This window comes from Tupaia chinensis, unplaced genomic scaffold (assembly GCF_000334495.1).
Source record: "Tupaia chinensis unplaced genomic scaffold, TupChi_1.0 Scaffold000528_1, whole genome shotgun sequence".
In the NCBI taxonomy this organism is placed as follows: Eukaryota; Metazoa; Chordata; class Mammalia; order Scandentia; family Tupaiidae; genus Tupaia; species Tupaia belangeri.
Window position 1 is genome coordinate 508,361 of NW_006160041.1, and position 24,995 is coordinate 533,355.

At 42.4% G+C, this 24,995-nt stretch overlaps 1 protein-coding gene across 17 annotated transcripts in view; it reads left to right on the forward strand.

Moving 5' to 3' along the window:
• Positions 1–24,995, forward strand: part of TTLL5 (tubulin tyrosine ligase like 5) — a 330,457-nt gene that overhangs the window by 191,748 nt on the left and 113,714 nt on the right. For all 17 annotated transcript variants that reach the window (XR_003550803.1, XM_027775153.1, XM_006157045.3 and 14 more), the window contains one exon: positions 3,926–4,080. Coding sequence is in view for 16 of the 17 variants with exons in the window: in XM_027775153.1 (XP_027630954.1) it covers positions 3,926–4,080 (155 nt within the window). In the remaining variant the exon portion in view is untranslated. The remainder of the gene's footprint in view (positions 1–3,925; positions 4,081–24,995) is intronic.

Below are 24,995 nucleotides of genomic sequence, written 5' to 3' on the forward strand. Positions count from 1 at the left end.
AAAAGTGAAACATCTGCCATGCAGGCCCCAAGGCTTAGTTGAGGAAGGCTTGCCTGGCCAGATTTCCCACAGCAATCTTACTCACTTGGCTAACCAGCTAGAGGAAGGCAAGGGAAGAGACATAGGTAATAGGCTGATTGCTTTTAGGCTTCAACATCTTTTTTTTTTTTTTTTTAATGACAGCTATTTCTCATGACAGCATAATGAGTAGTCTTGAAATTTTCTGAAGTTTAATTCTAAATTGCTTTATCCACTTTGGTATTCTTGGCCTATTTAATGATTACTCATTTTAATGTTTGAGTATCTGAGCAACCTTGAGAAATAGTAAAACCTTAAAACTTTGGAATTATTTTCTCTGCCCAGTCTCCTTAGTTGTTTTGTATCTTGTTGCTCACACTATCAAAGGCATTTCTACCAGTTCTTGGATAGTCCCAACATGTTATGGAGGAAAGAAGGCATGCATTGGTTCCTCTTTCCTGTTCCCTCTTTTCCTTCTCTACATTCCTTAGAGCAAATGCTTCTTAAACTTTCCAGTCAAACAAATCATGCATGGATCATGTCAGGTTGCAGATGTGGGGCCTGTGACTCTGCATTTTGAATAAGCTTGAGGGAAGGAAGACCCTGCTGGCCCATGGTGCAGATTGTAAGTTGCAAGGCTTAGGGGTAGAGGCAGTGGGAGTTGGGGGATTTTGCATCAGGCAGACTAGGAATGGGATCCAGTGGTTGATATGTAAGTTATTAGGGTTTTTTTTTTTCGTGTATTTGTTTTAATTCATTATTAAGAACATATATGTGCATGAGAGAAGGGGAGAGAGGGCTAGAGAGGCAGAAAGAGAGAAAGCATTCCCCAATAGGGCCCTAGTCATGCCAGTTATTCTCCAGTTCTCCATCCTGTCAGGATTCTGATTATACACATGTAAACCCTGCATGAAGCCATCAGGGCCAGGGTTCAAATCCTAGTCAGCTATGTGGGATCTGGTTTTCTCTGTTCAGTTATTAACTGCTATGCTGGCCCAATTTTTTTTTTCATTTATTTTTTAGATTTTTACTATAGGATATGTGCACTCACTAGAGAGAGATCGAGGAAGACAGAAAGAAAGGCAAAGTGAGAAATCATCTCCCTGGAAGATAGCTACCCCAATTCCTTCTCCTCTACTGTCCTCTCAGGATTTTGGGCACACACACACACACACACACACACACACACGTGCCTGGGATTTTGTATAGAGAGAATCACAGGGGTAAGAACAGAATATGAAAAGAGAGCACAGGCTGTTACCATTTGATAGAGGCAAGGTTTTTTTGTTTTTTGTTTTGTTTTGTTTTTGCTTGTTTTCTAAACAAAATCTTTTGGCAAGAAAGGGAGACACCTTTCAAGTTTACTCATTCCTTCTACTGTACAATCTCTCATTTAAGTAGTGGTCACTTTTGCTCTTTATCCAAACAACTGCAATGTGTTGCTTTTGTGTGGAAGGAAAGCACAGTGGCTGCCAATTCTTGGTTTATCCATGAAGAAATGGATGCCGTATGAGTGAAATCCACCAATAGTCCCAAATTAGTTTCATGTTCATGCCACTTTTTACCCTGCCTGCTAGGAAACAAAACTGTTTGAGGATAATTTCTCTTTGTCTCATTTCTTTAATATCCTCTGATGAAAGGTAACAGGTAGGAACTAAGATAGATAGGAAAGAAGGAAAAGCTGATATTTTTTTTTTGAGAGGTTTTTTTTTTTTCGCTATAGGGCGCGTACGCTCGCCAGACAGACAGAGAGAGACATAGAGACAGAAAGCGAGAAATCACCCCCCAGGGGGCATGGTCACGCCGCAATCCCTTCTCCTCCATTCTCCTCTCGGGATCTTGGGCACGCACGCACACGCGTCCGGCGTGAGTTTTAAGCCACCGGGTTCGGGACGCGAACCGTGGTCAACTACGTGGGAGTCAAACGACATAGCCATTATGCTAACTGCTGGTTCCCAAAAGCTGATATATTTTGATCAATCCCTGTGTAATTACTGTTCTCTAAATTTGAGGACCGGATCTGATGACATTTTTACAAATGTCTAATAATTTGAGGTTTACTGGGATTGTTTTTACTACTAGTTTCTAAACTAGAAAATTTGTTTTAAACAAGAATACCAGGGGACCAGCAGTTAGCGTAATGGCTATGTCGCTGGACTCCCATGTAGTTGACCGTGGTTTGCGTCCTGGACCTGGTGGTTTAAAACTCACGCCAGGCATGTGTGCGTGCGTGCCCAAGATCCCGTGAGGAGAATGGAGGGGAAGGGATTGCGGTGTGACCATCCCCCCGGGGGATGATTTCTCGCTTTCTGTCTCTCTGTCTGTCTGGTGAGTGCACGCGCCCTATGGCAAAAACCTCTAAACAAACAAACAAACAAACAAACAAGAATACCAGTTCTGCAACTGTTATGTGACTGTGCATAAATCACTCACCACAACCTTTCCGAGCCGTAGTCTCTTGATCTGTGCAGTAGAGTGTGACGGTATCTCAGTGAGAATGAGTAAGGAGTAAGTGAAATATAAAACCCAGAGCGCCTGATTCTACCACGGTAAGGACTCAGATATTAAACCCATTATTTAGAAAATGCACACCACATGCAGTTGAAGTCAAGCACTCTGTCCTGATCTCGGTTCTGCCATCTAGTAGGTGTGTGACTTTTGTCTAGTTGTGTACCCTCTCTAGACTTAATTTCCCCTCTTGTAAGATGGGGTAACAGTAGAACCTATTTCAGGGGGATCGCTCAGGGTTAGATGAGATAATGCTCAAGGTCATGCAGGGACAACTAGAACATAGCACACAGTGGCCATTAGGGTGTAAATGATGGTTGAAATTAGGGGCAGCCTCGTCAAAAAATAGAAAAGGTACCAAATCTGTTATCACCTCTTCCCATACGCTAATCGCCACGCTGTACTATTTATACTAAAGTGGTAATGCATGCATATTTCGCTTATTTTATTGCTATCCCATTAGAAGTTATTTTTAAGGATCCTTTACTAAGATTTTGGCACAGCTGGCTAAGACAGTAACTGAAGAAGCTGTGGGGTATCATAAGGACTGTTTTCCCTTTGTAGTTTTCTACAAGCTCACTCAGAGCATCCCATACCCCGGAGGCCAAAGGTTGTTCCTTTCAGGAAAAATATTCTATGTAATATTTAGTAATATATTGCCAAGTTGATTTCAGAAAGAACCTATCAATTGGTAGTTACATACCTAGTATAAATATCTAAGATCTCACCTCTTGCCATTATTGGATACCATCTTTTTTATTGTATACCAGTGTTAAACACAAAAGTGATACCTTGTACTTGGCATTTCTTTATCATTTCATTTCTTCCTTGTAATTTACACTTACCAATGGAAATGACTAGTTTTAACTGTTTAATTGGCTAATTGCAATTCCTTCTTTGCAAAATATTTATCAAAGTCACTGCCCATTTTTCTATTGACTGTCCATCTTTTTTTCTTTCTAAATCCATGAATTCTCTATGTATTTTAATAATTATATTAACCAAAATCTATTGAGCATTTAGAACTTTCAGATGGAGGAGACAGGGATCAGAAGAGCCAAGTAGTTTGCGTGTTTTTTCAAACATAACCTGGCATAGATTAAAACCCAGTAACTTCTTGTTTCTATGGTTCATATTTGTTTTTCACAGCACCTAGTACAGTTCGGTGCCTTGCACACAGCAGGGGCAGAATAAATATCATTACTACATTGACACTAGCCCCCTCACTTCTGCTCCGTGCGCAGAAGCCAGCCTTCCCTGTGTGCTTTGTCACAGCCCCCTCTTCAGCTCACCCGAGTCAGCATCTCTTGAGCGCTGTTTGACTTTTTTCCCATATGTTTTTAATGATGCTTTTCTGTAGTGCTGTAAAATCATGTTATTTCCCTTACTTCATTTCTAGGTAACAAACCTGAATTTGGCAAGCGGCATCATCAACAGAAGCAGTGCTTCAACTCCCCCTACCCTTCGACCTGTGATCAGTCCTGGTGGTCCAACGTGGTCGATACAGTCAGACCCCCAAGCTCCCGAGAACCATTCCAGCTCTCCTGGAAGCAGGTATGTGAAGGGCCTGTGAGCTAGCATTCAGGTGACAGGGTGATGGCCTGCATCCCAAGCTAGTCACGCTCACCTTGAGTTCTGTTCAGAAATAGCAGTGAGACAGGTGCCCTTTCTTCACCTTATCTAAACCCTCTGATATTTTAATAAGAGAGCCTCAGTTTATTCATAAGGCATTTTTCAGAAAGATCTAATGGAAAGAAATTCCTGATACAGTTAAAATCACTTCTGGGTAAAAAGGCAAGAATTTATACTATGTTTAATCCTTGCTTACAGTCAACATTTTCATGTACTGACCTTTGACATTTTATCCTGTCTCCTGGTTCTTTTTTTTTTGGCAAGGTTTTTGCTATAGGGCGTGTGTGCTCATCAGAAAGATGGAGAGAGACAGACAGAAAGCAAGAAATCACCCCCCAGTGGGGATGGCCACGCCGCAATCCCTTCTCCTCTCAGGGTCTTGGGCACGCATGCATGGACTCAAACTGTGGTCGACTACATGAGAGTCCAGCGACATAGCCATTATGTCAACTGCTAGTCTCTCTCCTGGTTGTTTTTTATATGTATACTACGTTGTGTTTCCGTAGCTTCGGACTCTTTTCTTTTGGGCATATTTGTTTTTTATGTTTTCATTTCGGTTATATAGTTAAACTCCAACAGCCCCCCTGGACAATGCTCATTTGGGAAGCAGGAAGGACATTTCCTTTATGTAGTTGAGAGGAGTGGGAGCAGATAAAATCCAAGGAAATTCTGGGCATAATGTAAGCAACTTCTGATTTAAAAAAGAAACCACTGCATTAAATTCTGGTTTCTCATATTTTAAGTACCCTTGTATAAAGAAAAAAAATGGATTCCCTTTATATCTTACTTTAGTGACTATTAAATATGGATTAAACTGCATCAGTCTTTGAGTCAAATGAGCTAGTGAGAAATATGAGTGTTTCAGTGAAATATTCTGACCAGCTGAGGTATTACTCCCTCCAAATGAAGAAGCTCTACCACGGGTGACCCACCGAGTCCTCACCCCTGTGTCGGGACTTTCAGCCTCTGCTTCCTACTATGCTGCCTTCCCCCATGGTGGTGGGGCTGTGGGAGGGAGAATGGGGTGAAGATTTGGGCAAGGAGGAATTTAGTAAATGTTATTAAAGTATCTGTTGGCATTGGAATGATTATTTAAGGGACTAATTCGGGAAGCAGAAACCCTGCCCGTGAAGCAGCATAAACATAAGCATATGACCTCACCACTGGTCCAGTGTCTCTTACACCCACAGTCACTGTGGTCGGGGTGAAAGAATCATCTCGACTGAGAATGTAAAATAATGGAAGACCAGGCGGCACGAACTTTAAAGACAGACATCCTCCGCACAGTTCTCATCACAGAAGTCTGTTGTTTGGTGATTTACAATTTACAGAGCAACTGCATTCTTAAGACATAAGTCATTAAAAAAGGAATTCTGTTTATACCATAGAGCTTTATTTTCCATATAAAATATTTCCAAGGATTCTATTTTCATTTTAAAATTGGAGCCTTGTTTCTATGGAAAACATTTTCACTGCTATCTTGGATATACTGTCTGTATGACAAGGCTACGAGCATTTTTCATACTGTAAACAAAATGTCAAGAGTACACATTTTGCAAAAGTAGGGTTTTAGCACTTACGATATTTGGTAGATGGAATGAGGGAAGATTTTTAAATAAAAATTATGGCTCAGCTTAAAGTATTCGCTTGGTAGCACCTGTTAGCACTAAGACGGGGTGATGGAATCTGTCGAGGTCAAAGCCGGGACCTGGCGATCAGCACTGCGAGTGGTCATGTCCCCACTCACTCTCCCAGCCAGACTGCTCACGAGGCTGCAGCAGAATGGTGTGTTACCTCGTTTACTTCAGAGCCACTGCAGCCAAACCCCACGAAGTCCCCTGGTCTTTTTGAGTTAGCTGTCCCTGCAATAGTCCTGTCTTTACGAGAGAACTTCAGGCATCAGGGCCAGATCTCAGGTCCCATTCCAGTCCAAGGCATCCCAGGGCTAGTTTCCTCTGTCCCCAGGTAACCTCTGGTTGCCAGGACAGCCAGGAAGCTTAGCTTCAGGAGTTCCAGTTCCATGTGGAATCCTAGAGGTCCCTACCCCAGAACAGCCGTAAGTGAATTGTCAGCTGCAGCAGGCTTTCTGCACAGGGCGGCAGCGTGATTTCCATTTCACCTGATATGCCACTGCTGTGTGGGTATTTACTTAGTCTCTTGTTGTTCCTCTAGTAGTAAGGGTGACTGAGCTTAATGAATAAGAGATTCATGGCTTAGAGATGTGAGTTTTCTTGCTGGTTTTCACACTAAATGACCCTCATTTAATCTTTTTATGGGGTAAGCCTGCTTACATGTAACCTGGCCAGTTTTGAGAGGAGCTTTTCAATTGCTGTTAAAGCACTTTGATCTCCCTGGAAGGGGGTGCTCAGTAAATAAAAGGTACTCTCATGAGTTTTTCTGCAATAGCACCAGTGGATTCCAGGGCTGATCAACTCTGATAACTCACTGAACTGGGGCTGCCTTATAAATTGTAGTGAGATGTAAAGAGAATCCCATTGCTGGCTCTGCTTTTCATCCCTGCCTGTCGGAGAAGTCAGTGACTTGGTAGCCACAGGAATGAAAACTGGTGACTCACGAAAACTCTGCAAATGGTGTTATTTTTCATTTCCCTGTGGTGTTGCTATTGTTCTCAATTTTATGGATCACACAAGTTTTCACCAGACAACCTTGTCCTCCCTCCTTCCCATGTTTGAAACTATCCCAACTGTAGCCTCAGGGCTGTCGTCTCCCATTGGGTCAGTGTGAGCTCAGCCCAGCTTCTCAAATCCCTTGGTTCCTCTGGTCTGTCTGGAGTCCCTGTTCAGGCTTTGTTGTGGGAGAGGAAGGCACAGAGCCCACGACTTGCCCAGACAGTCTGAGGCCTGGCCATGAAGCTTGCAGTTCCCTAGACACTCTGGAGTTGGATTTGGCCAGCCATTCCTCTGTTGTTACTTTTCAGAGGTAATAAGTGAGATTAATTGCAGGCCGTTCTCCAGAGGAGAAAGTAGTTGGGCCAAATACAGTCACATGTTTAGAAGCCTGAGGTGTGCCTCCAAGCAAGGCCGACTGAGAATTGTATAATAGGGACTCCAGGATGCAGGTACCAAGTGTTCATGACCTTTTTTCCCTTTAAAGTGATGTTTTTGGTTTCTGGATGCTTGATACCTTGGTATTTCAGCTTTTCTTTAGCCAATGAGAAATGCTAGATTTTTTTCAAGCTGCCTGTGAATTATCCATTTTCTGGACACAAGGGGAGTCATTAGGAGCTGAAAGTTGACGTGTAGAGGCATCTCCTCGTTACTGCCAGCCCTCCATGGAACCGGAGAGAGTTTTCTTAGTGAGGAGCATTCAGTGGGCTCACAGTGCATTTTGCTTTGTGAGACCTGGAAGGGTTACTGTAAAGTCTTGGCTGCTGCTTGGAAGGATTTGGGAAGGACAGGGCCTCAGACAGCTTGGCAGGAACCTGAGGCCCTGTTTTTTTCCAGTCCAGCCCTTCCTTGTGGATCGAGCTGTCAGGGAATCCCACGAATGTCTGGCTTCTGCCCCTTTGTATGTTTTTCCAGCATTTGTCATTGAATTATTTTTATCCATCTCTGGCTTTTTCACACACGCATCCTGTGGATTTGTCTGTTCCTCGATATTAAAGGTGGGGGAAGTTGGAACAAGAGTACAGCCATGAGTTTGTTCCTACTTTTTGTGATTAGGACAAGACATTGTGGGCATGGGTCACTCTGTCTGGCCAGCCCCCACTCTCTAGAGAACATCATATGTCAGAACTTTAAATTCTACCAAGGAATGGGAGAACTTGGAGATTTGGGCCATTTTTATGTCACCCTGTCCCTCTGCCCTCTTATTATTCAGTGATTATTAAGAGTCTGGTATCCCATTTTACCTGATATTAGGAATATGTTTTTCAGAGATTTCTTATTCTAGTTTAGCTAAGTGAAATGAGCCCGTCATAAATGCACAAATACTGTATGAGCCCACTCATAAGAAATATTTAAAGTTGTCAGAAAAGAAAAAGCATAGAAACAGAAAGTAGAATGTGGTTGCTAAGAGCTGGGGGAAGAGGAGAGGAAGAACTAGTGTTTAACGCGTATAGATTTTCAGTTTTGCAAGATGAAAATGTTCTAGAGATCTGTTGTAGAACAGTGTAAATGTACTTACCATTTCTGAACTGAACACATAAAAAGGGTTAAGATGGTAAATTTAAAATTATGTATTTTTTACTATAGAAAAAATAGAGTACGTAAGGATTTAAGAGCACCTCATCGCTTCTTGGCCTTTTGGCTGTGATCAAGTGTAAAAGAGAACCCTGTGGTTTCACAAACAAAACACCATTTAGTGACCAGAAAGACAAGGTTTTGCTTCCATCCTCTGCCTCTGTGAAAGAAAATTATTCTGAACCTAGTCTTTTAAATGCTCCTTTTCCTTTGAAAGCATAATGATCTTATAGAAGATGGGGCCAGTGACTCCATTAGGACAATGGCATGGTGTAGTGTGAAGGGAGAGGACTTTAGAGCCAGACAGTCCTGGTTTGTCTTACTAGGCGTGTGATCATGAGCAAGTTATTTAGCTTTTCTGAGCCACAGTTTGTCTATCTTAAAAAGCACACTTAACAATACTGACCTCGCTAACTCGTTATAGACTAAATTGGATTGTGTATTGCCTGGTTTTGTTGCAGGTTCTTGGTAACTCTTAGTTCCCTAACCTCCCCACCAAAAAATAAAAAGAGAGAAAGAACGAGAAAACTTGAAATTGGACTTGCTTGGGATACGGTATTGTTACGTCTCTTAGTCTCTAGTTCAGATAACTGTTGTCACCCTGTGCAGTACAGGGTACTCCTGGAGCTGGATGGCAGAGAGGTGGCCTTTCCAGCTGAGGATGGAAGGGAGGCATCAGAAAGAGCCAACAAGAGACTCTTCCTTTTCTTTGACCCCTTTGATGAACAGCTTCTTTCTGCTCAGCAGGCCCTTCCTCTCTACTATCTTCTGCATGTTGAAATTTCCATTGCAGCTCGATGTTCCAGCCAGTAAACACTCATATTTTCCATCTATCCTGGGGGTCAGGCTTTGGGAGAGCTTTTCTCTGGAGGAGTTTGGAGCTTATAATTTTGTACTTTATCCTGTTACATAAACAACACTTTCTAGCCAAAGAGCAAAATCATAAAAAGAAACCACTTTGGGGGGGTAAGGGGGCTAAACAAAAAAATTTTAAAAACACTTATATGTTCAGAGTTTTGTACAACTAATATTTCACTCCTTATTCTCTTTCCTTGTTTCCCATAACATTGTTTACCTGACCTTTTTCCTTCTAAGTTTTAACTCTCAGTATTTCTTTCCCTTGAGTAAAACGGCTCCAGCACTCAGATGATAAAGACCTGTACTTCTGTCTGAAATTCCTCTACTACTTTTCACACTCAGCTGAACTCATAACCTCTCCAGCATTTTACCTCAGTTCCTCAGTACCAGTGGCTGAGTGCCATCAGTGTTAGTGCGAAGGCCATAGTGGTTGCCTTTGACCTATTGAAGGAATATTGGTGAACTTAGGAAGTGTGTCAAAGATGGCTGGTGGGGATCACACCAGAATCTAGGCAAAGGTCCTTGGTGCCTAGAATCAGGAGTGAAAGAAGTGGGTCTTTCTTATCTGTAGCTCAGAATAAAATGTAGATTACATTGTAGTTTGGTAGTGTCAAATTTTTAAAGATAAGGGACCAGCAGTGAGAGTAATGGCTGTCACTGGACTCCCATGTAGTTGACTGCGGTTCGAGTCCCGGACCCGGTGGCTTAAACTCATGCTGGCTGCATGTGCGTGTGTGCCCAAGATCCTGAGAGGAGAGAGACATAGAGACAGAAAGCGAGAAATCACCCCCCAGGGGGGATGGTCACGCTGCAATCCCTTCTCCTCCATTCTCCTCTCAGGATCTTGGGCACACACGCACACGCGCCCGGCGTGAGTTTTAAGTCACCGGGTCTGGGACACAAACCGCGGTCAACTACGTGGGAGTCCAGCGACATAGCCATTATGCTAACTGCTGGTTCCCTGGAGGGTGATTTCTCGCTTTGTTTCTCTGTTTCTCTCTATCTGGCAAGTGCACGCATACTATAGCAAAACAACCTCTCCCCGCCCAAAAAAAGTATTAAAGATAAAACCATCTTACATTTCCATAGGATTTACACACACACACACACACAGTCATTATTAGAGACAAGACCCTATCTTATTTAACTGCTCACTTTTTAATTTTATATCTATCCAGAGTTGACATTTATTTTGTTTTTAAGAGGCCTAAATGACAAAACTCCATGTATTCAGCCGAATGAGTCTCATTTTCTAGAATTAAGAAATCTTATTAGGGTTACTTCATTTATAATTCAGTTTTAATTCTCCTTAAAGATTTTCTATCAGCTTCTATCTCTTCAAATTAACTGTGTTTTACCAGCCTTCAAAGAACTTGGAGAGGGACCAGCAGATGGCATAATGGTTATGTCACATGGACTCTCACATAGTCAACCGCAATTTGAGTCCCATACCTGGTGACATAAGATTTACACCAGGCGTGTGTACATGCATGCCCCAAATCCTGAGAGGAGAATGGAGGAGAAAGGATTGTGGCATAGCCATCCTCTCAGAGGGTTATTTCTCACTTTTTTCTCTGTCTCTCCAGCGAGTGCACTTGCCCTATAGCAAAAAAAAAGAAAAAAAAAAAAAGAGCTTGGAGAGAATCACAGTAGTAAGGAAATTCTATATTTTCCTTTTTTTTTTTTTTTTTGAGAAGTTTTTGCTATAGGCCACGGGCCCTCGCCAGAAAGAGACAGACAGAAGGCGAGAAATCACCCCCCAGGGGGGATGGTCACTCCGCAATCCCTTCTCCTCCATTCTCTTCTCAGGATCTTGGGCACGCACGCACACACGCCCAGTATGAGTTTAAGCCACCGGGTCCAGGACTCGAACCGCGGTCAACTACATGGGAGTCCAGCAACAGCCATTATGCTAACTGCTGTTCCCTATATTTTCCTTTTGATATCTATAGAGAAACATCAAATATCCATTTTTAAAGCTTACCTAATGTTGACTCAACAAATTTGGAAAACCAGCCAGCTTCCCTGAACTCTAAAGACCTTATTCTATTCTTCTGCCTGCCTTTCTCCTAAAAGACTCTCAGCATATTTCTGACCAACTGTAGCTAAAAAGGAAAACCCAATGATTTTGTGAAAACAAAAACAAAACAGAGCTCTCTATATCTGTGGTTTAACAAAATGAAGAAATAGAACTATCCTGTCTGAAAAGGGGTGAAATTCTCTTCTTCCTTTAGCCACTTTGAAGAGCAAAGTTTCATTGTAGGTTCTTGGTAATTCTTATTTCCCTTTCCTTTTTCCTATTCCCATTCCCTTCAGGGAATGCAATAATATCTAGTCAGGATACCAAGGTCTTTTTTGGGGGGGAAGGGGGGCGGGGTAGAGGTATTTTGTCTTAGGGCATTTGTGCTTGGCAAGAGACAGAGACTTAGGCCCAGCATGAGTTTCAAGCCGCCGGTTCCAGGACTTGAACCGTGGTCGGCCCTGTGGGAGTCCAGCGATGTAACTACTATGCTGTCTGCTGGCCCCGGAGCCAAATGTCTTTAGGAGATGTGAGCAAGGCCAGTAGCAGAAGAGAGGCGGTACCTGAGAACTCAGGGATTCAGAATGCCACAGCATGTGGCAGGCCCAGGTGTTCATTATAAGTAACAGTAGAACTCTTGTCCTAATTGGAACATTCTTATGCTTCAGAGGCAGTGAAAGGACGATTCACGGTTTTCGTAAATTATCAAGCCAAGACTTATATTAGTTTGGCTTAAAAGCCAATAATCAATATCACGTTTGGACTGGTTCTTACAAAAGAAAAGTTGTACTATCTTTCTGTGATGAGAATAAAACGTGGGTGCGTCTGATGTGACTAATTTAGAAAAATTCAGGTTTTCTGGCATTGCAGATAAGGAAACCATAAAGGGGGTTTAATAAGTAGGATATACTTAAAGGCTAGAGGATATCAAACTATGTTCCTCTAAAACTGTGTTTCACCCAGAAAAACTGAGTAGATGAAAGACCCTGCCTACGTTGTCTGGTGATCTCAAATATCCTGCTAGCTGCTTGAACCCAACACTGACATTTGCAGCCAGTCTCCAAGAAGAGTTTTATTAACTTCTTCCCTAAATATTTAATAGATTGACATGTGTGAAAAAGAAAGGTGAGAGTGGTAGTAAGTTATGCCAGCAGGGAAATGGTTTCATCTAGTAGTTGCTAAAATAATGTAATCACCCAAAGTTAGCATGCGCTTTCTGAGAATCTCCTAAATACAGGGCTCTGAGCTGGGCTCTGAAGGAGGTCTCATACAGGGTCTCTGTTCTCAGAGAGGATGATCATAGGCATTATTAATGCAAGTACTGTAAGCCAATTTGTGCATAGGGGGGTTATATGCTAAATGGAGAGAGTTTAGAGGAGAAATTGATTCCCCTTGAGTTAATTGAATTATTGAAGAGGTTAGCACATACTTCATGGACAAGAAGAGGTATGAGCTGAATCTGGACTGGTAGATGGGGCTTGGAAAACCCAAGAGGCTGATATTTACCAGTGAGGGGATAATTGTTTATTACTGTGTGTCTGGCACTTTGAGCAGATCAAAGAAATGTAATCTACGCTCCTCCTCTCTAAATTCAAGTTGACAGTTCAGCAGAATAATCTGGAGGATGCTCTCCTTGTTTTTTGCATGTAAAATGTAAAGTGAGTGATGAAAAAGGGGCATACAGAGAAATGAACAATCCAGAAATGTACCTTGGGTGGAAAGATCATGCTCTGCAGAGGAAGTTCTAGGTAGGGTTTGAATTCAGCCTTAGGTTATATGTAGGCTACAGGTACATGAAGAGAAGGAGAGAAGAGAGAAGAAAGGTAAACTGCAAGATTCTACAAGGTATTTTCAAGGGACAGTAAATGGGAACCAGTCTGGCTGAAGCAGAATATTTCTGTTAGAAATAATGTTAGTCAAACACGTTGAGAATCAAGTGGTAGAAACTAAAGTGAAGTTGGCTGTACGTGTAAAGGAGACTTTTTAGTTCATATAAATAAATAACCTAGAAGCTGGTGTTGAGTGTTTGGGAGCTATCATTAATCATATACTCTGATTTCCTCCAATTTCATAATTAAACAAGAAATTATAGGGAAAAAATCAGAGAAATAGTGAGAAAAAAATTACTTTATTGCTCGGGGCTGGCAAGTGGCATGGTGGTTAAGGGCACCGGACTCCCACATGGCCAGCCATGGTTCGAGTCCCAGACCTGGTAGCTTGCTTTCTCACTTTCTCCCTCTCTGTCCTTCTCTGGTTAAATTAAAATAAATAAATAAATGAATAAATAAAGTTAAATAAAATAATTCTTTTAAAAATTACTTTATTAATAAAGATAAGTTGGAAAATAAATTGGGAATAAAACATCCTTAGGCTTCTAGTTCTCACGTCTGAGTCTTTCTAACTTGTTTTATTTTTTTCTAAGTATTTTTTGTATTGCTATTACATTAGCTTGGATAATTAAAACAAAATTTTGCTGGGGAAAAGGGAAAAAAAAAGCCTCTTAGCATGCCCCAGTCTTAAAAACAGGAAGGAAAACAAACAAGCGAGGGAAGAAAAAACTGGCCTGATTTCCACGGTGAACACCTGCATGTGGTCCAGTCTCTCTGCCTTTATTCTGTGCATGTTCTATTCTAGCCACCTCAGTATAGCAAAGGTAAGCCTTGTATTATGGTCCAATATGGCGACTGTAGTTAGTATGTATGATTATAGTTAATGTATTGTGTCCTCGAAAATGGCTGAGAGTAGATTTGTCAGCACAAAATTAAAGGATAAGGTAAAGTATATATTAATTAGCTCAATTTGCCATTATATATATTCCAAAGCATCATGTTGTACATAATAAATTTTATTTCTTCAATTAAAAATAAAAGAATCACTGAATAAAAAGTAAATCTCATATTTTGGACAAATAAGTAAATAGCCTAGTATATGATATATGTTTGTGGAAAAATGGAATTAAAGTATGAGTTTATTTGGGTGCAGAAAAATTTTGAAATCAATGCATAGTTTTGTTTTGAGAGGTTTTTGCTATAGGGTGCATACGCTGGCCACAAAGGCAGAGAGAGGCAGAGAGACAGAAAGTGAGAAATCACTCCCCAGGGGGGATGGTCACGCCACAATCCCTTCTCCTCCATTCTCCTCTCGGGATCTTGGGCACTCACACACACATGCCCGGCGTGAGTATAAGCCACCGGGTCCGGGACTCAAACCACGGTCGACTACTTGGGAGTCCAGCAACATAGCCATTACGCTAACTGCTGGTCCCCATAGTTTTTTCATAGTACGCATTTTCCATGAGCTTGTTTAAGATCCCTTGTATTTTTCCATTACCTCCTCTCCACATATATCATTCTATACCACATACTCTATTAGTTTACTGTGAACTTTCCATCACTCTTTCACTAAATTGTAAATTATTCTGTTCACTTTTCTGTCCCAGTGCCTTGGTAAACGATAGGTACTTAATAAAGAATGTATTGAATGAGAAAGTGAATGAATTTCCTGTTCTTCTATGGAGCTCAGCTCAACTCAGCCATCCTGCAACTTTGTCTAATCTTGCAAGCAGATCTCATTAGGATGTCTCGTCCTTCTGCTCCTTTTCCACTGGACTCATGCTCCTAAGAGATACAATTCAAAGGAATCTCTGGCTAAGTGCACAATTTTAATTCCTGAGAATGGATCTTTATAGCTGTTTCTGTCACAGTGAGCTGAACAGGAGGGAAGAACCCCTTATTACTCTCTATTGAGCTTAGAGTGCACACACGCGCACACACACACACACACACACACCCTTCTCAGGTCACTTGGTCCTGTTGCTTTTCCTTTGTATCTTACTCAGTTCTTTCTGGTTACCCCAAATCAAAAGTGCCCTACAAACAATAGACCCTTCTCAACCTGAGAGGTAGAGGCGGGGTGTGGAAGAGAAGGAAAAGTTCAGGACCTTTGTTTTTCTACTCTTCACCCCACCCTTGCCCAGACCACGGGAATCCTAAGAGCCTCTTCTGGAAGATATCTGAGAGTAGAAGGGCATCTGCCACCCTTGATGTTCCAGTGTAGGATAGCACACTTGCTCTCTTTGTCAAAATTATTTTCCTTAATCATGATACTGTGTATTTATACACGAGAGAGGAGGGGAGAAAGAGGGAGATGAGCCACACCACAAGCCCCCCCCATCTTGTCCTATAGCCCATCAGATCCTGGGCACGTGCCCATTGTATTTCAGGCTGACTCGGCTAGGGACCTGAACAGCGATCACCATGTGAGACCCAGCCTCTCCTAAGCAGTGTTCCACCACCACTGTGCATGGAGGTGACCCCACAGCACTGTGTTTACTCTCAGCCTTATAACGCTTGACCAGGAAGTTCCAGTGTTTGCAGAATATGTGTTGCTATGATCCTCTGCTTTTGGGTGTTTTTTTAAAGTAATTCCTCTCTCCTCACTGTCCTCACTGGCATCCCTTACTTGAGTGGTTAATGTTGGGGTGATACATGTCAGGCCATTATCTCCCTACTCCAAAGTTCTAATATCCTTTATTTAGCCCTGCTCTGACACTTACCACTTCTCATATTACAGTTGGTTATTTACTTGTCTTACCACTTATCTTAGATTAGAAGCTTTGTGAGGCTTACAAAGACCCAGTCTTACACACCTTTGTATCCTGCAGTGCCCTACACATAGTACTCAGTGAATGGTGAATGAGTGACAAGACCAGTGTTGTCAACTGTAGTAGCCACACATACATGTGAGTATTTAAATTGAAATTAATTGGGCCAGCAGGTGGCGAGGTGGTTAAGATGCTGGGCTCCCTCCCACATGACTGACCACAGTTCGAGTGCCAGACCTGGCAACTTGCTTTCTCACTTTCTCTGTCTCTATCTCTATCTCTCGCTGGTAAGTGCATGTGCCCTATAGCACATCTTAAAAAATAATAATAAATAAAATTAAATAAATAATTATTTTTAAAAATCAAAATTTTAACTTTAGTGAAAGTAAAATCAAATGAAAAGTTTAGTTTCTCAGTCATACTAGTCACAAGTCAAATGCTCAAAAGCCTCCTGTGGCTCATGGTAACATCCTGGGCAGTGCAGTCGTAGATACTAACCAACCTTGATTTGTACATACAAAATAAAAAGAAATGAGTTTCTAAGAAAAGCCTATTTTTGATTATTCTTCTGCAGATCTTGAGCCTGTTTTGTTTAAAGCCAGAGATTTACCACAGATGGCTGTTCTTGAACTAATTTGTGGTGCTGGGAGGGTGCAAGGCATTCTAATGCCTCGGGAATCTCTAAAGGCCAGGGCTTCTGTATTACTAGTCTAACCCATCAGAGCTGGGCCTACTGAGAGGAAGGAGTTTTCAAGCAGATCCCAGCAGTATCGTTTTATTTTCTGAGCTGTGCCCATGGCTAGATGTTGGAGGAGGTCTTGCTTCCCTGCACTACTCTCCTCCCCCTCTGCCCCCCACCTGCCTGGCTGGCAGTTTCTAGAGCTGCTTTAACCCTGGGGAACAGAGCCAAACATGCGGAAGTGGTTACGTGTACTAGCTCCCAGGGAAGCTGTGGCTAGCAGGGGGAGTGGGTGGGGTCCTGCCTGATGGCTTTTCAAAGAAGCCAAATCTTTGAAGTTTTGTTTTAGCAGCTGCCAGGTATGCTGTTTCAGCACTTTGCAGCCCCTCTCCCTGTGTTCCCATATCACGTTTTTTTTTCTTTGCTATATGTGCATAATATATACAATGGAGCGAGGATGTTGGGAGGGTAAATATAAAATCGTGGAGTGAAGAGCTTAACACAACCCTCTTAGCTTTTTTTTTTTTACTGTGTCTCTGCTGTGAAACAGCCCTTCAATGCCTCCTCTTCCCTTTTCAGCTCTGACGCTTTCTGATCACCTGCCAAAGGAAAAGGCAGTGTCCTCTTTTATTTTGAGAACATAGTAAGATTTCAAAGATTGGAGTCCTCGTACACTTCTGTGATAGATGGGGTATCGCTCTTGAGACTATCTCCTCCTTTTTTTCCCAAAAAGCACATGGAACATCCCCTTCTGTGACACGTGGTCCTGACCTTGCTGGTGTTGGCGTAAATTCACCATTGACCCGTCAGCATTTAACACAGTGTCTACAGTGGATAGTTGTTAAATGATCATCGGTGCAGCTGCTCTGCCGTGCGGAGGGCCTGGGTAGGGACGGTGCCCTTTCAGGCCCACTGTGCCATCCCTGCTTGTTTAGTAACCCCTTCCTCCTGTCCAGTCTGCGGTCACCTCAAGCCTTTCTCACCTGCCCCCGAATTTCTCTCCTTCCTCTAACTCTACTTTTGTGGAGTTCAATGCATGTTCCTTTGTATAGTTATCTTTTCATGCCTTTGTTCTTTCCCTCCTGAGCTACAAGTCTTTTAAAGGCAAAGCTGTATTTTATTCCTACATAAAGAAACTGAGACAAGGAACAGGAGAACCTGGTGCCAGCCCCAGGCCCGTTCGGGACTTCCTGGCTTAGGCAAATCATTTGATACTTTGCCTTGGGAAAAGCAATGCCTGGCTTATCACTGGAGATCAGTGAGATCATATAAATGAATGTGTTTTGTAAACCAGAAACTACTACACACGATCAGGTGTTTTCAGTGTTAATAATACTTACCACCATAAAATAGTAATGCTTGTTTATCCTGCCAAGGTACACTGACGAACCCCTCGCATAGCCAAGGTGAATCACCATTTCGGTCTCACATTGCTCAGTCAGCTTGGCACAGGTTTAAAGCAATGAATGGTCCATTCCAGGCACTGGCTGTCATCGCTTCCCTTTCAGTCCACCAGCTCCTCCTTTCAGACCTGTGGGTCATTTTTCTCTTATGAGTCTCCCCCTTCTCCTCCTGTCAGCCAGGCAGAGCTCTCCTTTAACCCCCTCAGTTCTTAGGGCACCAGGGTTGTCCATCCCATTTCCCAGTTTCAGCTGGCGGTGCCATCCTGGTGAGCCAGTTCTCAGTGTGCTCACCTGCCTCTCACAAGCCTCCCCATCCCGGCCTTACCCTTCCTTAGCACGTCTCAGCTTCCCTTCCTGTTTCCTTTCCCTGTCCTTGCTCCTCTGCATTTTCTTTTTTGCTTTTTTGACCATTCATCCAGAAGGATGTTCTCTGTTTCAGAGAAAAGTAGGATTAAACAAGCACTGCCATTTTTCGGCACTACCTAGCTTGATCAGGTCTATTCTGTTTTAAAATATCTAAGATCTGGGACCAGCAGATCGGTAATGGTTATGTCGCTGGATCCCCATGTAGTTGACTGTAGTTCAAGTCCCAGACCTGGCGGCTTGAAACTCAATGCCAGGTGCATGTGTGTATGTGTGCCCAAAATCCTGAGAGGAAAATGGAGGAGAAGGGATTGTGATGTGTCCATCCTCCTTGGGGGGTGATTTCTCACTTTCTGTGTCTTTGGTGAGTACACACACCCTATAACAAAAAATCTTTCTTGAAAAAATAAGTAAAAAACAACAAGATCCTAGCTTTTCGCAGAAAGTGGATGAACACGGAATATTTACTGCTGAGTGAAACAAGCCAGGCTGATAAGGGAGAAACACTGTGTGTCTCCACTTAATATATACCGAGTATCCGTACTCTGGCCAAAACTGAATGACTAAAGTTTATAGAAACTAAGTAAATGGTTGTGAATACCAGATACAGTGTGGGAAGAGGGCGGGTGAAGGAGTAGAGTCTGAGGAAGGACATTAAGGAGAGGCAAGGCATTTATGGGACAAAGAAACAGACTATTATCTATTAAAGATAACTTTCTAGTATGGTGAACCAGACTGGTAAGAAATGTACACATGTTGGAATATTTATTTTGTAAGCTAAATAATGTGATTGAATGTATAAAAGAAATAGAAATTTAAAAATAAGTAAAATATCTAAGGTTTTACACTAAGTGTTAGGACCTAGTGCTTGAGAGCATGTATTTTAGAGGCATACTGATGTGGAGGCAGACCAAGAGATTCCTTGTGCCTTACCAAGTATCTGGCCAAGGAAAAGTTCTTTTTTAAAAAAATAATCATTTTATTTAACTTTCTTTCTCTCTCTCTCTCTTTTTTTTTCTTTCTTAGTTATTTATCTTTATTTGACCAGAGAGGGACAGAGTAAAAGAGAGAGGAATAAAGAGAGATAGAGAGACAGGGAAAAAAAGAAAGCAAGCCATAAGGGCCAGGACTTGAACCATGGTTGGCCATGTGGGAGTCCACCGTCCTTAACCACCATGCCACCTGCTCATTCCTGGAAAAGTTTTGAGCCAATATTCTTACTTCAAGAAGTGGGGGAAATGCCTACTTCCAAGAGATGCTCAAAGGAGCGCGCATGACAATTAAGTGGCACAACGAAAGTACCTTTGTATAGTCCCTGCCATAGAGTTAAGTGCTCAGCAAATGGAAACTATTGAAAACATTTCCATTGTAGCCATACCCTGTTTTAAAGATGTTAAAAATTGAGACTCAGAGACATTAAGCAGATTGTGCAAATTCTGGTGCCTGCCTAGTGATAAAGTAAGGACTGGAACCCAGGGCTTCTAGTTCTCTACCCAGTGGATTTTTCACTTGATCCCTCTAACTCCTTTCTTCCAGTGGAGCATGGAGCTATCTCAGATAGAGGAATGATCACTTATTCATCCATTTGTTCGTTCAACAAACCTTGCATGACTGTGATGTTGCCAGGCTCAAAGTTTATACAAAACCCAGAATGTTTAACTCGCTGCCTAATGGTTAGTACAGTGGGTAAGAAAGAAACAGTGACTGTGAAGAACATGTTTGGGCCTAGAAGAAAAACTTACCAGAAGACAACCAGGGTAGATGTTGCCAACGCTGCATTTACCAGAAGACAACCGGGGTAGATGTTGCTAACGCTGCATTACTATTTGTTTACCAGGTGAAAGTGGCAGAGAATTGTGCCAAGGCAGGGCAGCATGAAGAGCATGTCTCAAGTGCAGTGTTATGGGAGCAGCACCTGCAAGTAGGGGACAGGGTGAGGAAGAGGGGGACGTGAAAGGGCCTGGTACGCTAATGGGGTTTTATCCTATTGTCTGTCCTTGTAATTAATGTCCAGTGAAGAAGTCAAAGCAGTTGTTTTCCTTTTCTTTTTCTTCCTTCCTTTTCTTTATACCTGTGTTTTCACTATCTTTCATTTAACCCATTCAGATCTGGCAAACTCTATCATTGTGAGCCCAGCCCAGTCCAACCCTGTGTACCTGTATACCTTCTACCCCCATCCCAGGTGTGGAGAGCCTACTAACGGGTAGCCAGAGCCTTTATATTGTGTTATAATCCGAGTTTCACATCTTTCCCCTCCACCTCCCTTGGAGTCCCAACGTGTACACTTTTATACCCCTGTCCCTTAATGTAGTGACTGACTTGGAGCATCTACTAATTTAATATATACAAAATGAATTTAAATAGTGCTGCAATTTGAATGTCCTCTCCAAAACTGGTGTTGAATATTTTTGTTTTGTTTTAATTTTTGCTTATAGGATGTGTGCACTCATTGGGGAGAGACAGAGAGGAGAGACAGACAGGGGGATGGCTACAGTTCTTCTCAGGATTTTTAGCATGCCTGCACACGCTCCCAGAATGATTTTCAAGCCACCAGGTCCAGGATTCAAACCACACAGTCAACCATATGGGATCCAGTCACCTTAACCTTCTTGCTACCTGCTGGCTCCATGTGGAAATTTAATTACCAATGTAATATTATTGGGAAGTGGAGCCATTAAGAGACAAATGAGCCATGAGGGCTCTGCCCTCATGAATACATTATTGTATTATCTTTGTTAGGTAGCAAAAAGTATCTGATGAAAAGGTAAATTTTGCCTCTAATTTTTCTCTTGTTTCGTGTATCCTCTTGCCTTCCACCTTGGGTTGAGGGAGTGTGAAGGCCTTTGCCAGATGCCAGCACCATGTGTTTGGGCTTCCTAAGGAAGCCTCTAGAACTAAGACCCCAAATAAACCTCTATTGCTTATAAACTACCTAGTCTTATGTATTCTGTTATAGCAACAGAAAAGGATTAGAATAATACCTTAGCGAATAGTCACAGACCAGTCTTCCACTAGAGATGCTCTTTATCTAAGCTATTTTTGGCACCACAAGAAATCACGCACCATCATTTTTTTTTTAATTAGTTTTTCTATAGTTGGATTAGATCAGGTCTTCCTCCTTTAACCATACAACTCAGCTTGCTTGCTATCCTTAGAATCTGAGCGTTAATTTCCTCTAGCAAGATATTCTAATACGCAGCTGGTCAAAAACCTGCACAACAGCAGTTGTGACTCCCTCTGTGTTTACAAAATACTTTCATATACTAGAACTTTTTTTTTTAAAGGCATTTTCCGTAGAGCACATGCTCTTGACAGGGAGAGGGAAAGTGAGTAATCACCCCCAGGGGAAATGACCATGCCACTATCCCTTCTCCACTCTCCTCTCAGGATTTTGGGCATGCATGCACACAGGCCCTGTGTGACTCTCAAGCCACCAGATCCAGGACTCAAACTGTAGTTGACCACTTGGGAGTCTGATGCCTTAACCACCACACCCATCTTATAATGCTTTAGGGAGGAGACGTGTTGTAATCCAGCAGTAGACCATCACAATAATGACCCTGAATTGTGCTATGGTAAGATAGCAGGCTACTATGATTTGATAATGGTTTGAAGATGACTTTTCTTTTCCTTCTAAATTTTAAGTAATTGCATTCGTTATCTATTGCTAAAAAACAGATTATCTCAACACTTAGCAGCTTGAAACAATAAATATCATCTCTGTTTCTGTGGGTCAGGAGTTGAAGAGCAGCTGAGCTGAGTGGTTCTGGCTCAGGTTCTTCATGACATTGTAGCTAAGATGCCAGCCAAGAGGGTTGCAGTCATCTGGAGGTTTATTTGGGGCTAGAAGATCCGTTCTCATGATGGTTCATTCTCACATGGATGAGTTTATGCTGACTATCAGCAGGAGGCCTCACATCTTCCCCCATCAACTTTTTCACCAGGCTTCCTATATGGCCTCATACGTGAATGATTCAACTGCGAGTAAGGCAGAAGCCATGCTGTATTTTTTTTTTTTTTAAGAGAGGTTTTTTGCTACAGGATAAGTGCACTCACCAGAGAGACAGAAAGCGAGAAATCACCCCCTGGGGGATGGCCACACTATAATCCCTTCTCTTCTATTCTCCTCTTGGGATTTTGGGCACATACACACATGCACCCAGTGTGAGTTTTAAGTTGCTGGGTCCAGGACTTGAACTGCAGTTGACTATGTGGGATTCCAGCAACAGAAAAGGACTAACCACTATATAAACACTACATCATCTGCTGGTCCCCCATGCTGTCTTTTCTGACCAAACCCTGGAAGTCAGACATCATCATGTTTTCATAACTTTTTTAAAAAGAGGTTTTTGCCTTAGGGCACATGTGCTCTACAGAGAGACAGAGACAGCAAGAGGGAAAGTGAGAATCACACCCCAAGGGGGATGCCCATGCCACAATCCCCTCTCCTCCACTCTCTTCCCAGGATCTTGGGTGCACACACACATACACCCAGAGTGATTTTCAAGCCACTGGGTCCAGGACTCAATCCACGGTCAGCCATGTGGAAGTCCAGTGATGTAACTGCTATGCCGTCTGCTGGCCCTTCATAATGTTTTTAATTGTGGTAAAATATAAAACTTACCATATGAACCATCTTTGAGTATACAGTTCAGTGATATTAAGCACACTCACAGTGTTATGCAGCTATCACCACCATCTTAAACTCATTAACATGACTCCCAATTCTTCCCTTCCCCAGGCTCTGTCAGCTGTCACTCTACTTTCAATCCCAGTGGTTTCGACTACTAGGTACCGCATATTGGTTGAATCATACAGTATTTGTCTTTTTGCGATGTCAATTATTAAAGGAAAAGGTAGTTTATTAAGTAAAAGTGAAAGTATACTCCTGAGAAGTAAGAGCGGGCCTGAGTGGACAGAGAAAGAGTGACTCAAAAGGCCCTGGCAGTTGTATTCTATGAGGCTTATTTTTTTATTTTCATTTTTTAAAATAATTGTTTAATTTTATTTATTTATTATTATTGTTCAGTTTGAAAAGAGAGAGAGAAAAAGAGAGGAAGCAAGCTGCTAGGTCTGAGACTTGAACCATGATCAGCTATGTGGGAGTCCAGCACCTTCATCACCATGCTACCTGCTGGTCCCCATTCTGTGAGGTTTATAATTTTTTTAAATCTAGGTTGTGTGGGTTGATCATTGGCTGGGCCCACCTATTGTCATCTCATTGGCTCTATCAAATGTGGCTGGGCCCGCTGATTCATCTCATTGGCTATATCACATGTGGCTTAATCAGCTAAACATCCCCCACTAACCATATCTTCAAGGTTCATCCTTGTGTTTCCCTTTTAAGACTGAATAATATTCCACTCTATGTATTACATATACCACATTTTTCTTTATTCATTTTTCCAGCAGTGAACACTTGGGTTGCTTCTGCCTTTGGTTATTGGGAATAATGTTGCTATGAACATGAGTGTACAAATAAATATCTGTTAGTGCTCCTGCTTTAAAGTCTTTGGAATATATACCCAGAAGTGGAATTGCTGAGTCATATGGTAGTTCTCCCCCCACCCCCGGTTTAATTAATTCGCTTTACTTTTCTTATATAAAACACTATGGGCCAACCAGGTGGCGTGGTGGTTAAGGCGACCAGATCCCATGTGACTGAGTACAGTTCAAGTCCCAGACCCAGTGGCTTACAAACCACATTGGGTCCATGTGTATGTGTACCTGAAATCTCAAGAGGAGAATGGAGGAGAAGGGATTACAGTATGGTCATCCTTCCTTAAGGGTGCTTTCTCACCTTATCTCTCTCTCTCTCTTTCTCTCTCCCTCTCTGTCTCTCTGGTGAGTGTATGTAACCTATAGCAAACTAAAAGAAAAACAAAAACAACAAAGAAAAAGAAAAAAAAATATTCTGTGGTTGCCACAGTTGGAACCTGAATCTTCTGCACAGAGGCTGTGCTGTAAGTTCTTAGATGGTCGATGAATTCCTGGTGAGGAGAGTTGGTGAACACAGTCTTTTTCCAGAGGTTTGGTTCAGGTAGCAGAAGATCTTGAAAATGGCATTAAAGGTACCTTGGTATAGTTGCCCAGGAGGTGCATGCAGTACAGCCTGGCTGAAGTGTAGCAGTCATCAGTACTAGCCAGCAGCAGCAGCTTCTTGGGCACAGGACCCAAGATGTTGTCAGTGCCCTTGGGGGTGGGGATGAGGTACACCAACATAGAGCCATAGCAACTGGTCACCTTGCAAGGTGTGGGGCTTTCTGATCTTGCTCCCTTAGAAACTCACTTCATTGGGATAATGGAGTGGCAGGATAATGGCCCCACACATGGTAGTGTCTGCTTCTTTGGAGCACTTACCCAGATTGACATGGCCGTTGTAATCCCCAGTGGTGACAGATGCCTGGAACCTGCTCCACTGGCCAGCGTTGGTCTGCTTTTGTACAGGCATAGTCTTGGAAATCTTACCCTTGAGCATCCCCAGGAAAAACTGTGATCTTAGACTCCTTGACATCCTAGCAGAAGAGTTATATCTCTTCCAGGAGCTTGACTTTTATGTCTTTCACCAGGCTGCCCAGCTGGGGACAGGAACCCATTCCTTCTCCTTGGTCTTGCCTCTTTAAGCTGTGTGCTCAGGCACAGCTCAACTGTAAACCTGGTCTCAGATTACATAGACAGTCCTCTTTGGAAACTACCTCAGCCTCCTCCA